General features: G+C 46.4%; 3 protein-coding genes across 3 annotated transcripts; all 3 read left to right on the plus strand.

Moving 5' to 3' along the window:
* The first annotated feature begins 1,363 nt into the window (after positions 1–1,363).
* On the plus strand, positions 1,364–3,309 carry F4817DRAFT_324094 (branched-chain amino acid aminotransferase II). The gene is made up of 2 exons (XM_049301591.1): positions 1,364–2,582; positions 2,639–3,309. The coding sequence occupies exons 1-2, from the start codon at positions 1,914–1,916 to the stop codon at positions 3,008–3,010; spliced, it is 1,041 nt and encodes a 346-aa protein (XP_049163668.1). The 5' UTR covers positions 1,364–1,913; the 3' UTR covers positions 3,011–3,309.
* A 417-nt stretch (positions 3,310–3,726) lies between these two features.
* F4817DRAFT_324096 (potassium transporter) lies at positions 3,727–7,816 on the plus strand. The gene is made up of 6 exons (XM_049301592.1): positions 3,727–4,672; positions 4,741–4,788; positions 4,849–5,035; positions 5,086–5,850; positions 5,913–6,085; positions 6,155–7,816. The coding sequence occupies exons 1-6, from the start codon at positions 4,431–4,433 to the stop codon at positions 7,173–7,175; spliced, it is 2,436 nt and encodes an 811-aa protein (XP_049163669.1). The 5' UTR covers positions 3,727–4,430; the 3' UTR covers positions 7,176–7,816.
* Positions 7,817–12,659: 4,843 nt separating this feature from the next.
* F4817DRAFT_355879 (uncharacterized protein) lies at positions 12,660–13,982 on the plus strand (the record flags this gene model as incomplete). Its single annotated transcript, XM_049305711.1, has 3 exons — positions 12,660–12,994; positions 13,064–13,427; positions 13,518–13,982. 3 exons carry the CDS (start codon positions 12,660–12,662, stop codon positions 13,980–13,982), a joined length of 1,164 nt encoding a protein of 387 aa, XP_049163670.1.
* Positions 13,983–14,127: the final 145 nt, after the last annotated feature.

The following is a 14,127-nucleotide window of genomic DNA, read 5'->3' on the forward strand; positions in this document are numbered from 1 at the left end:
TCTAGGCCTAGGCGTAAGCATCATCAACACATACATACTAGGGATTCACCCGGGTAGAAATATAATCTATCTCGTGTCCAAATTTATAGAGCCACCGTGCTTAGTAACCTATTTCAACTGTTGTTAGATTTTGTTGAGAATATATCGCGGGGTGGTGTCCACGATGCGTACCAGAACTAATTCTATTATGGTCGCTTACAAGACGGAGTTCTCCGCCTTCCCCCACCCATAAAACCGGAGCTCCGCAAGCGACGAGCGTATATCCTTAAATATGTTGATCATTGATGCTTATTGAATAATGTATATATAAAGAATAAGTTATTTCCCTTTAGGCTAGGCTCTAGAGATACTTTCTTTCGGAATTTCGAACTTCATTTGGTCAAGTCTCGGTCTGATAATTGTACGCGTATAACAGCTTCCGGACCGAGACAAACGGACGAGATACGAGAACGACCACAAAGCACACCTTAGGTAGTCTGAGATAAAGAAATCGGATCCGAATTTGTGCAACAGCAACATGGAATCTGCAAGCCCCCCGAGTCCCCCGCCGACGGCTGAATCGGAGGGCTGGTTCTGGACATGGGTTATAAGCTCGTATCCTAACTAAACTGATTCGAGTCCGGTCCCTTGCGAAGCACAACGACACATGGCTTATGTGCCATTAGCGTCTTTGGTGAAACTGAGGAAGATATAAATGAAGAGATGTACTGGATCTTATGTGTCCCGAAAGATTGGAAGTCGAACGCCTCATGAAGCTATTAGTGGGGTAATCTGTGTGGACTGTTCGCTGCTGGCTGCGTACACATAAAGTTGTATCACTCGTCTATAATGGCGGGAGAACTATCGAAAAGTCACAAGAGCCTAGCAGGTATCATCCAAGATGTTAGGCTACTGAGAAGCTTGGATATCTGAGTAACTCTATTATTCGGTATCGCCCATTGGCTTTTGTTTGGATGATGTCAGCTTAGGAGGGGCAAATACCCAAGTTTATGGCAATAAGAGAAACTAAGGGTTTGGACTCGGGTTTTGGACCACGAACAGAGGACGCTGCGCAGGGCTTCGTCGGAAAAGATAATGGAATGGTCGAAAGCAAATCTCGTATACAGATTCCCTGGTCCCTTGAGCTAGGCGAAGGTCAAAGGACCTGACTTAGGCGGCAAAGAATGTCAATTCTAGTAAAAGAATTCATAAGAGACAAAGCCACGTCCAAGATGTATTGAATGCAGTTTTGCCCAGTAGACCGAGTTATTCTTGCCTTCATTGAAACTTCCCTTTTCTCAACATCAGTTCTGCAATTCGAATGCTCCTGCTGTGAAATATTCTTAACCTTGTAGATCGCTCCTGTTAGGTAGTACCTACCTACATATGACGAAAGGAGGAGGGCGCTGATTAAGCTAATATTCAGGGTTCAGGGTCCAGACCCCAGGCGAGTTACAAATAGACAAATAACCCCGCGAGTCCGATCTTCGGAGGTATCCGACCCTTACCGGAGTCACGAAATTTCGAATGAGCACCAAAAGTTCATGAACCAATGAACTGATCGCATATTCTCAGCTTGGTAACATCTTTGAATCGTGTCATATTAGGACGGAAATCGAGGGTTAGGACGAGATTGGAAGTAATTGAAGTCTTAACAAAGCAGCGTCGACGCCAATTACTTATTAGACAATGGCTTCATTCCCACCCCCACCAGTTAACACCATTGACTGGTCTAACGTCGGCTTTCGAGTTCGCGAAGGTTAGTCTATGTTGTACTTCTGCTGCTGCTGCTGCTGGGTAATATGGATGCGCAAGAGTAACATAACTAACTCCTTGCATCAGTGAACGGACACATTGAATCGCATTACTCACAGAAAACCGGAAAATGGTCTCCCCTTCAATTCGTGACCGACCCCTATATCCGTATCCACGGTATGGCGCCCGCTCTGAACTACGGCCAACAAGCCTACGAGGGCCTCAAGGCTTTCCGCACTCCATCGGACGATATTCAAGTCTTCCGACCAGACCGTAACGCCGTCCGGATGCAGCACTCTGCCGAATTCATCTCGGTCCCTCCCGTTCCTACGGATCTCTTCGTCGAAGCCGTCAAAGCCGCCGTTTCTCTCAATGCCGAGTACGTCCCGCCCCATGAGACAGGCGCCGCCATGTACATCCGACCACAGATCTATGGATCCAGTGCGCAGTTGGGACTGAGCCCACCTGAAGAATACACATTCTGCGTCTATGTTCTGCCGACCGGTGTGTACCACGGCACACACCCCGTCAATGCTCTTATCCTAGACGAGTTCGATCGTGCAGCTCCTAACGGAACGGGAAGCGCAAAGGTCGGAGGCAACTATGCACCCGTGCTAAGGTGGAGCGACAAGGCAAGAACTGAGGGGTATGGCATTACGCTTCACCTTGATAGCGCAACGCATTCGGAAGTCGATGAGTTTAGCACAAGTGGCTTCATCGGTGCCGTCGTGAACGGGGAGGATGTAACACTCGTGGTACCTGATTCGAAGAACGTGATCCAGAGTGTGACGGCGGATAGTATCACAGACATTGGTCGTAGCTTTGGATGGAAAGTGGAGAGAAGATCCGTGAGTTCCGTCTAGAGTAGAAAAGATTGAGTGAATTCTTGCTGACTTGACTCTAGATTAAATACACGGAGTTGCCGAAATTCTCCGAGGTCATGGCTGCGGGAACTGCTGCCGCCCTGGTGCCGATACGGTCCATCACCAGGCGTTTTGACCCTACCTCACCGGAATCCATTTCGTCTGCCGTTGGAGAGCACAGTCGTCTATCAACAGAGGCGGGATCCGAAAAGGTGACATATATCCCCGATGCTAATGAAGATGCGGGTCCGATTTGCCTAAAGCTGTTGACTCAGCTCAAGGGTATTCAGCTCGGAAAGGTCAAGGATGAGTTCAATTGGTGTTTCGCCGTCGGCCGCGAAGACGGTACAAAGGTGGCTGGAGAGACGAACGGTACACAGAAGAACGCGGAGACGGTCGACCAATTAGATTAATTGGAGTATATCCGACGACAAAAGGCTTTGAAAAGTTAATCTCAGTTTTCTACTATATCACCACGCATTGACAAGGAGAAAGACAAAAAAGGTTCAACCTGGGGAAAATGCGAAAATTAGATGGACGAAGTTTCGATGCTTTAAGATCAAGACATGTCGATTTGCCAAATGCCTAATCTACCTATCTACGGTTCACATAATGTGCTGCACAATATATGTTTACAGCTGCCTGATTTAGAAGTTGGAGGCGTATCCGCATACTTACGGGATATACTATTGTATGAACACTGAAAACCTGCAGATCTGCTATGGTTACTTTGGTTGAATATTCTATCCGGCGCAAATGCTTGCACCAGATTAGTGAGCTCAACTTCCAACTACTAACTAAATGCTCCGATTAACATTGCAAAATAAGCTAATCCACAGCTCTAAAGCCACCTTTAGGACTTTTTTAACTTTTGATAAGTATCATATATTTGCCCCTTTGGCATTAGTATGATATGCTAGTTGATCGATTGAACCTAGACGTCAAACAGCGTTGCCGCATCGCATATCGCATACTATCGGCATGAGATATTTTTCTTTTTCCTATCGGAGATCCTGAAAACCCTTGCTGCTCTGTAACGCCAGCAACCACTAAGCTCTCTTCCCACGAACCCTCCAAGTCCGGGTTCGATTACTGTTCCTCTTTACCACGAGGCTAAGCTAAGATAAGGATATCATGTTCGCAATTCGCTGGAAGCTTTTGTGCTGCTTGTCATACAGTCCCCCACATCGATAATCGATTCGTGGGGATGTTTATCAAGTGACAGGTAGATAATGCGGCACCGAGCTGGAAAGTTACGGTTGCGTTCATGTCTTGTCCCAGCTTTTATAAACGAGACCTATTTTAACAGCTTCTAGCAATTGCGTGTGTGTCATTGATGGATATATTTCAGCTATTGATTATCAACTAGTTAAAATATACCGGTTGACTTGAGTCTTTCTCAGAGCATCGAGCATCGAGCATCGAGCACGCTTAGGCGTTTAATAATGCATCTTGTATTTTGCACTTTTCCGAGATTGACCTGTCATTTATCTTCTATTGGGTCAGCCTCCGAAATCAGCAGCATCCTCTCTTTTTTTTGTTGGCTTTTACCTGCATAGAAAGCAAGACCAGGGACCTCCCCACGCCGCTTTTCGTCATCTTATCGTGTAGAATGATAGGTAGACCAATTCACCTAGGATCTGTGTCTTTTTAGAGGGGCCATGGGCATCGGTCTAGGTCGACCGAATTGTTTGCCCTCTTATATCTTGCATTAGACCACACCGAAATCTAAGATGTAGCGCCACCTAATGACCCTGAAGAAAATTTTACATACATACTTGAAACTACCTACCTTTGGTGTTCGCGTATTAGTAGTAATGCCGATTGTTCAATATGGCAGCGCCCAAGATCACAATTGCTGCGGATGACAGCTTTTCCGGTAGGCCCATCCCGGATCTCGGGGGTGTTTACCGCACGCGCAGCTTGTCACAGTCTCAGGGTCTTGGTAGGCGCCGTACCGCTTCTCGCGCGTCTCACGAGAGACGCAGTGAACACCTTGATGTTGAAGATGAGGATGACTGGCTCCAAGACGATGGTCGGAAGAAACAAGTCTTCAAGGGAACCGCACTACTCTGGTATTGTGACTAGTTTTATCATACACTTCATCAGTTTTAGGTGTTAATAGCTAATCCCCTATATAAAGGCTGTCATACCAGTCGATCGGCGTAATCTATGGTGATATAGGAACAAGGTAGAACTCCCCTGTACCGCAAATTAGATTGGTTACAAGCCACTAAAACATGGAACATAGTCCCTTATATGTGTTCTCGAGTACTTTCACTTCTCAGCCATCCTATGATGATCTCCTCCAGGTCCTCTCGGTGATACTTTGGTCTTTGACCATCATGGTTACGCTGAAATATGTGTTAATCGTGTTGCACGCCGACAACCAGGGAGAGGGTGGCACGTTTAGTTGCTACTCGTTACTCACTCGATATGTGAGTTGTTGATATTCTTAGGGGGGTGTCCTCGTTATTAATACCGCTAGGCTAATATCACCGATCGCGATCCTCGAGAGGCGCGACTCGTGAAGATGGAACGACACGAGACGGACGATATGCGCCCGAGTAATCGAACATTACGCTCGACCATCGAGAAAAACACGTTTCTACGCGGTTTACTAAAGATTATTGGCGTCTTAGCTGTTTCTATGGTTATCGCTGACGGTGTCCTTACCCCTGCACAGTCTGTTCTCGGAGCCATCCAGGGTCTCTCGGTGGTGAGTCCCAGCATAAGCAGCTCTACCATCGTCGGAGCATCATGCGGCATACTAGTTGTGCTCTTCCTTATCCAACCTCTTGGAACCACCAAGTTAGCGAGCACATTTGCTCCTATCGTCATCCTGTGGCTCGGATTCAACGCCGGTTTTGGCATTTACAACTTGGTTATGTACGACCACTCGGTGTTGAAGGCCTTCTCGCCCTACTTTGCGATACACTTCTTCATGGAGAAGAAGACGACTGCTTGGAGAATGCTTGGGGGCATTTTACTCTCGTTCACTGGTGTCGAGGCACTCTTTGCAGACCTCGGTGCCTTCAGCATGAGAGCCATTCAGATAAGTTGGTTATCTTGGTGCTACCCTTGTCTTCTTTTAGCATACGTCGGCCAGGCTGCGTATATCAGCGTCCACCCTGATGCGTATACGAACCCTTTCTACAAAGCCGTCCCCCCCGGAATGCTGTATCCTAGCTTGATTGTTGCCGTCCTGGCAGCAATTGTTGCTTCGCAAGCCATGATCACGGCTGTTTTCCAGGTATGTAAATGGGCATATCAATATGTACTAGGGGATACCATGCTAAAAAGCTACTTCTCCAGCTCATTAGCCAGTTGATGAAGTTATCGTACTGTCCGCAAGTGAAAGTCGTCCACACATCGAAGACATTCCATGGGCAACTGTACGTGCCCTTCGTTAATTGGATCTTGATGTGCGGGGCTATTCTTGTTACTTGCGTTTATTCAAACACAACCCGCCTTGGAGACGCATATGGGTATGTGTCTATGATTTTTATCCTTCTGAAATGTATCTTCCTTTCTAGTAGAATCTAACGTGTTACCAGCGTTTGTGTCATGTTTGTCACCTTCTTCGATACATCGATGGTGACCCTTGCCTGTTTGATCGTGTGGGGATTGTCCCCCTATCTTGTCTTCGTGCCGTGGCTTTTCTTTGCTACAGTCGACGGCCTGTACCTTTCCGCGGCTTTAACCAAAGTTCCTGACGGAGCCTGGTTCACGATTACCATTTCGGGAATTCTTACATGCATTTTTCTACTCTGGCGCTTCGGTAAGGAAAATCAATGGCGCGCCGAGGCAGAAGACCGATTCCGTCCCGCGCAACTCCTGCACCGGACAGACTCTACTCCTAATAGCGACCTTGTACTCGGACCCCGTTGGGGTGGTGGTGCTGTGAGTCGGATTAGGGGGTTTGGTATATTCTTCGACAAGACGGGTGTGCTAACGCCAACTGTGTTTACGCAATTTGTTAGCAAGTTTGGGACTGTGCCGGATGCTATGATTTTCTTCCATCTGCATCCTGCGGAAACACCGACTGTTCCATTTAATGAGCGTTATTCTATCTCGCGTATAACTGCTATTCCAGGTTGCTATAGACTGGTGGTCCGCAGTGGCTTTATGGACGAAGTGATCACGCCCGATCTTGCGGCACTGATATACGAGCAAGTACGGAAGTTCGTTATCGATCAAGCCAATGATGATAATACAAGTCGACCTTCAGTGGAGATCGAAGTTATAGGGGTGCAAGTACCAAGTGAAACTCACGGGGTATCTTCTGGGAGAGATGTTCAAGCGAATGGCCAGAGCGAGAGGAACAGGGCAGTACTTGCGCTCGGAGACGATGCGATAAAGGAGGAGCTAGGTAGGCTTGACCGGGCTTTCGCCAGCAAGGTCATGTATGTGATCGGCAAGGAACAAATGCGCATAAAAGACCATCCCGCGTCATTTTTCCGGCGCATAATCCTGACAACGTTCCTCTGGATCAGGGATAACACGCGCGCCAAGATCGCGAATCTAAGGCTTTCCATGGATAGGGTTGTCGAGGTTGGGTTTGTTAAAGAGATATAATGCGAAACAAACGTTACGAATATTGTTTCGGAATATCTGATATTGTAAGACAGGATGGGACTAGATGAATACCTCCTAATATTTAGGCAGATTCCTAGGATATATAGGTACCTAAGGAGAGTAAGACTTGATATTATTGCAGAACTATGAAATTCCATTACTTACACGTCCCAGCGGAGATGCTACACTATCAGTTATCAGAGAAATCCATAGCCAATACCAGGATCATTAATTCTCTCTTTCTCCAAAGTATTAAGATACACATACTACGCACCCCACCTACAGTCGGATTGCTTTGCTCGAATAATGTTAACTTTATTATAGGTAACGTGGTTAGGACTTATGCGATTAGGACACACAGCACGTCGAGTTCTCAATGAAGAAATATTAGGTACCTCTCACTCACACAGGCTTGTTCTGCGATGAAAGCCCAGAACTCGACGCTCGGGCGATATAACATCTTTGCGCAACTTCTAACACGAAAACTATTCTTGTGGACAATAATCAAAAAGAAAAAGCGCCGAAACTGCTTACTTCCTTAAATATCGTCGAAATACCGGGTTTTAGCAGGAGCTGTATTCTCGATGTTAGAGTTCATGACCAGAATGTATTCAGGGGAAGTTTGGCCGACTGCTTTAGAGCTTGGACCAGTGGAGCTATGATATGGTTTTTTCCAGGGGGCTTTATGCCTATCACAGGGGCCAATATCGTCCGATCGGTCACCTACGCTCGTAGCAGATGCCCGACACCTGTGAGATATTTCTCTTCTGTTCCATACTTCCATACATCCTCAAGCTTTTAGTTGATGAGTGTAAGGGCATCGATATACTTCAAAGCATGGAGTTAGTCGAAGTCGGAGGAGCTGCTTTAGAGCCTTCTATAGGGGATAAACTAGTGAACCTGGGTGTCAACCTCGTATCTCGACTCGGAAGTACCGAATGAGGTTTTCTCACGTCGTCATACCGCGACTTTACCTACGACAAGGAGTGACAGTATTGGCTTACTGAAGATTCTACACTTATATCATTTGAGCCGAGGGAAAATGATCTATCGGAACTAGTGGTAAACCCGAGGTGGCCTCTAATAGAAAAGACAAATCGTGATGATGGTTCCTATGCCACTGCGGACTTATTCGAACCAAACCTTCCATACCCAACGCATGGTGATATTATAGTCGAGTTGATGCCTAGATAACTTTAGCTAACGGTAAAAAATTGACCTGGCCCCTCTTGAAGATACTATTAAAATATCAAGTCACCTGGTACGAGATACTCTCATATTTGGGGCAAACAAGGAGTACGCCGGCGTTCTATTATTTAAAGCTTCAAATCGATATTCGGATGATGATATAATAAACGCAGTTTGGCCATGTGTACAGAAGTTGAATGAGGAGACGGAAAGTCATTGTCGTCTGCTAAGATCAATGTTGATTCCTATCGAATCAGAAGAGGGGGGAATAACCACTCCCCAAAAGCAGCAATGGGATTACACTAAGACGTCAAGCTGAGAGTCGCTTCTCCGATGCCATTGCCGACGCGTATTCTTCCAATAAAAATATATCAGTGAAGATACATAGTATTTCGGACACGGATGTTTTCTCCGCCGTACTTGACCTATCCACTCAGGTTGTAGGCCGTGAAATACACCCGCATCGAGATATTTTTCGGCAAGGGGTGGATTCAATCGTGTGTATTCAAATGGGGAAGCCCATCCAATCCAACATTCTGCCCGACATATCCGTTAAGTTACCCGAGAGTCTTGTTTACGACAGCGGGAATGTTCGTGCTTTAGCAGAGGAGCTGATTCGGGTGCGCAATGGCGGCAATTTTCGTGACCCTCGTAGGGATGTTGAGGAATGGAAGTTGATGCGAGAGCTTGCGGAGAAACACGGCCATTTTGAGACTCATGGCGTCGACTTAATACGAGGAAATAGAGAGGTCGTGGTACTCAATGGCGCTACTGGCATGCTTGGATCACATATACTATCTGAATTACGCCGTAATAATAGTACCGGAAAGATATACTGCTTACCCAGGGGCGAAAGCACTACGGAAACGGTAAGCTGCCAGGCCTAGACGAACGGGACAAGCCGGAAGCCGTGAAAGAAAAAAGATTATCTGTCTTCCTTGCCAAATATCTGAATCACATCTTGGCCTATCTGACGATGAGTGGATACGCATTGTAGCCGAATCGACCATCTACATTCATACGACGTAGTCGGTTAATTACAGTCTTCCACTTAATTCAGTGGAGTTTAAAAGTCATATAAGAGGGACTCACAACGCAATAACTGCAGCATTATCGAGCAGGGCAAGATTCTTCTTTATCAGCTCAACGGCAGCAGTGAGCTCCAACCCCTCTACAACCATCGCGGAGGAGGTTTCATTGGATCCATCACACGCATCTCCACTTGGAAACCCTAGGTCGAAATGGGTCGCTGAACGAGTGTGTACAAGAGCTCGTGAGCAGTTATACAATGACATAAAAGTTGAAGCCACGAGGAATACAGATATCTCAGTCGTTCGTGTGGGGCCGTTCTGTGGTAATGAGGCCGGTGTCTGGAATACAGCCGAAGCATATCCGGCACTATTGTCAACTGCTCGCCTTGTAGGGTGTGTCTACAGGATTGCCAAATGAAATTGTTAACTGGTTACCTGTGGACCAAGCTGCCAGAATAGTATCAGATATTGTACTGTCGAATTGTACTACCAAGTTGTCCCCTCAATCGAAGGCACCTCGTGGAATTGGCTTCTTCATTGGATCTCAGAGGCACCAGGTCACTCCTCGTTTAAAATACTGCAGGCGGAACAGTGGTTGAAGCGTTTGGAGCTAAAATTCGGCAGGATACGAGAAGCCCATCCAGCCCAGGCCCTCGTTGGGCTGTGGAAGCGGAGATACTCTTCCGTGGTTGATATATCTAGAACTCCGAAGCCCTCAAACTTCGATGTCACCTCGAGCCTACGGTTATCCCAGACTATGAGGGATATGAAGCCGCCCAACTACGAGAGCGTGATAAAGATGTGGGACTGGATTGAGATGAACATGGGAGCTAGCTACTCCAAAGGATGCTGTGCTTGACCTAACTATAATAGTTCGTTTTACTTTAATATAATATCAAATGAATAGGTACCTACCTAGGTATTCTTTTGCGATGAGTTTGGCATGCCTATCATCGAGGAATGGTCTACCTGGATAGCTAAGAGTGTATAAAAATTATGTCAAGTATGTTAAGCTCCATAGCTTCCTTCATCTAGTCTTAATGAACTTGCTACCTACCTATATAGCAAACTAATCTTGATACAATCTATACTCCGTTCCACGTGTAAAAGATCTATAAATCAAGGTGGCGGTCCCTTATTAATAGCAGCTTAATTCGGTAAATTAGGCGCAGTACTACTCTCAAAGTCAGAAATCATATCAATATTATTAGAGGTCGTTGTATTCTAGAAAGGATCCATCGTGCAGGGGCAAATATTTCCGCAACTCATCAAGTGACTACAGTGAAGTTCTAGGCGCGCTTCATCTTGCATACCGATACCCTGCCAGTGTATCTTGATTCGGTTGACGTATAGAGATAGATATCAGTACGCAAGGGAACGTTAAGCGTGACAGGTCACCAGGCTGAAGGGGCATCTATATAGTCTAGGGGCCAATCAAGTTTCTAAGAATTATCAAATATGTCTTCAATATTATTCATGTTAGTATCCCCACTTCGAGCGGTGAGTTATTGTCTAAACTGTATAGAGCTGCCCATGATTATCGTAGGGGTTCGGCTAGGATAATTTTGTAGGTAAAATAGGTTAGTTAAATAAAGATATAACAGCTTGTAGGTTTTGGATAAGTCGTTATCTAGTAGCACCCCTATGTTTATGTGTCCACATACTTACGTATACCCAGATGAAATACCGAATACACGTTACCAGTACCTAGTATTGGAGGAAAAGGTCACAGCATGGTATTGGAACGCCGGTTTATAGACTAGGTACATTGACTAGTATTAGTCAGATGCCTACGAGAAAATATTCCTACCCAATCGAGATGATGTATTGTTACGAGAAGTAGTCCTTGGAGTCCTCTATGCAACGAACTCGGCAGATGTTACACTACTGACGCGGACAGCCTATAAGAATTCGTTGAACTTCCTCCGCATTTTAAGACTTGACCAATCACGATAGCGGTTTGAAATCGCGCGATGTAAAAAAAACGACGAGGCATAACTGCAGACAATCACATTTTCCTGATAGATCAGCGGAGAAGGGGAGATTCATCTGGGGATCATCAACCAAGCTTCGAGACAGATCCACACGATAAGCAAGGTCCAGCCGTAGATATGAAGACACCGCACTCTTCTAGGCGCATTCCTTTATCTCCGTTATCGGGTGTCGTACTGTATGCCAAATTATACTAACGGAGATAACGTCGCATAGAGACATGGAGACATGGAGACATGATGGCCAGGCTACACAAACAAGACTGGGGACAAGACCGGGGAACGCAGGAGGCTTGATTGCCGGTTTCTAATCGGGTTAGTATTTATGACATGTCTGTTAATAAGGCTCGAGTCTGGCTATTTGTGAAATCCATCATATGGGGATTATCCTGTCGTGAAACATACCTAACTACGGTATAATGTATTTATAGAAGTATACATATGGACTTGAATGACTATTGACTATCAACCGAGAATATATCATATCCATATTTGAAGCAGCATAGATGATATGAAAAGACATTACCTCTCAGTAAGCCCTGGAACCACCCACGCCCTGCTTTTAAAACCCGAAATTGGAAAAGCTCATGCGAAATGACTTTCGGGATTCGGTTTCTTATTCCTAACATGTATCGGGTTGCACATCGCGGCTCTTCCTTTCTCAGGTGGCATCGCATCTGGGTTGGATGCCGCTTTAGTTACGTCCGGTAACGCTAGGATTGCCCCTCCACACCTTTCAGTTTGATAATTCCTTCATCAGACCCAACCACGTAGGCAGGCAAATATTTCCTATCGAGATAGAGTCCAGAGCTAATTTGCTGATTGGAGAAATACATAGCACAAGGAGGGGATAACACCTCCCCGTCGCTGGTTCCACTGGGTGCTGCTTTATCTCGGGGACGTTAACGCGTCGGGCGACAGGCAAACTCATGCCTTGCCTATCTATCATCACAATACCCAATCTTCAACTAGATTCGTCGTAGATGATTCCCGCAACGCAGTCTCCGGGGCCCCGTAGCTTTGTTATTGGCGAGATGGAGTAAACTATTGATTAGAACAAAGGCCTTGGAGATAAGGACGGAACGAACCCTGGGCAGGCCTCACGATGATAAATGGCGGCCATGGAGACATGTACCAGGCCTCATCGTTGAGCAAGCAATATCTGTGTTCGACTCAGGTTCTACACATCTCTCGCCTGCAGTAGAAGGCTTTGTACTTATCCATTCCCATCATCTGTACCTACCTACCTAGGTACCTATTGATATATATCCAACATGGCAACTGCAGCAGTAAAGCCAGCCTCAGTTGATCCTAAACCAAACTGGATCCCAATAATCAAGGTGCCTGATCTGTCACAACTTGGAAACGATGATTTCAGCCCTGCACGACACCTTTCATTCAAGGAACCCCCGAAGGTATATACCATGAAAGACCTGGGCTTCGACGAGGACGCAGGAGTATCTCCAGTTGCTGTATCAGAGCCCTTCCCGCTATTCACGGAAGAAGCCGTGATGAGGATGAGAAAAGAGGTCTTGAGCCATGAGGTACTCAGTAACTGCCAATACTCTAGCAACTTAGCGCAGTGTCAACTTAGGGGTTTTGCAAATAAGTAGGTCTAACATGCTTAATCCAGACTAGCTGAGGCACGCGGGTTTGACTAACTCAATCATTCAATCAGGTATGCACCTTTCGTATACGATGTGTGGAAGAGCCCAGAAACGCTGGAGATCATCTCCAAAGTCGCAGGTATCGACTTGGTGACGGAAATGGACTTCGAGATCGGTCACATCAATATTTCAGTTAAGACCGAGGCAGAGAAGCAGGAGGAACTCCGGGCATTCAGCGATCGTGCCCAGTACGAAGCCGACGAGGGCATCGCGGGCTGTCCCTGGGAGGACGATAAGCCCATCGTAGACTGGCACACTGATAGCTACCCCTTTGTATGCGTGACTATGCTCAGCGACTGCACAACAATGATTGGTGGCGAGACGGCGCTTCGTACCGGTACAGGGGAGATTATGAAAGTACGAGGTCCACAGATGGTAAGATCTTCTCAACCCAAATCCCTTATCTATGTCCCCCATACTTTGTCTAGAAACCTCTTCGGATGTGGCCGCTAAATTTTGATACAGGGATGCGCAGTAGTACTCCAGGGTCGATATATCGAACACCAAGCGCTACGGGCGCTCGGCACAGCGGAGCGCATAAGCATGGTGACTTCGTTCCGGCCGCGATGCCCAACAGTACGCGACGACACAGTCTTGACAACTGTGAGGCCTATTTCCAACCTTCTGGAGCTATACAACCAGTTCAGCGAGTACCGTCTTGAGATACTGGAGGAGCGCATCCGCCAGCAGTTGAAAGAGTTACGTGAGGCTAATGGTGCTGGTCGCAAGGTTGCCACACGCAAGCTCAAGGCATTTTTTGAGGAGCAGGAAAAATTCCTTGCACATATGAATCGCGAAATGGTCGACGATGAAAATGTTATCGTCGGAAGCATCGACGATAGTCATCTGCTTAAAAAGAAGGCTGAGGCGATGTCCGCAACGACTAAGAAAGCCGAGTTCAAGTCTAAGAAACGGCCGCGGCGTTCCTAAAAATGTGGTTGCAATTTCGAAAAAAGGGTGGAAATTGTAAATTGTTTTCTTAAGTCGTTCGATTATGTTGTATCCATGAATCTGTTAGTGTGGGAAGAGGTGATGCGAGTAGCAGCTATGTGGTGAGCTACGTGGTGTATTTGTT

The sequence above is a fragment of the Daldinia loculata genome (assembly GCF_022478755.1).
Source record: "Daldinia loculata strain CBS 113971 unplaced genomic scaffold F4817scaffold_2, whole genome shotgun sequence".
In the NCBI taxonomy this organism is placed as follows: domain Eukaryota; kingdom Fungi; phylum Ascomycota; class Sordariomycetes; order Xylariales; family Hypoxylaceae; genus Daldinia; species Daldinia loculata.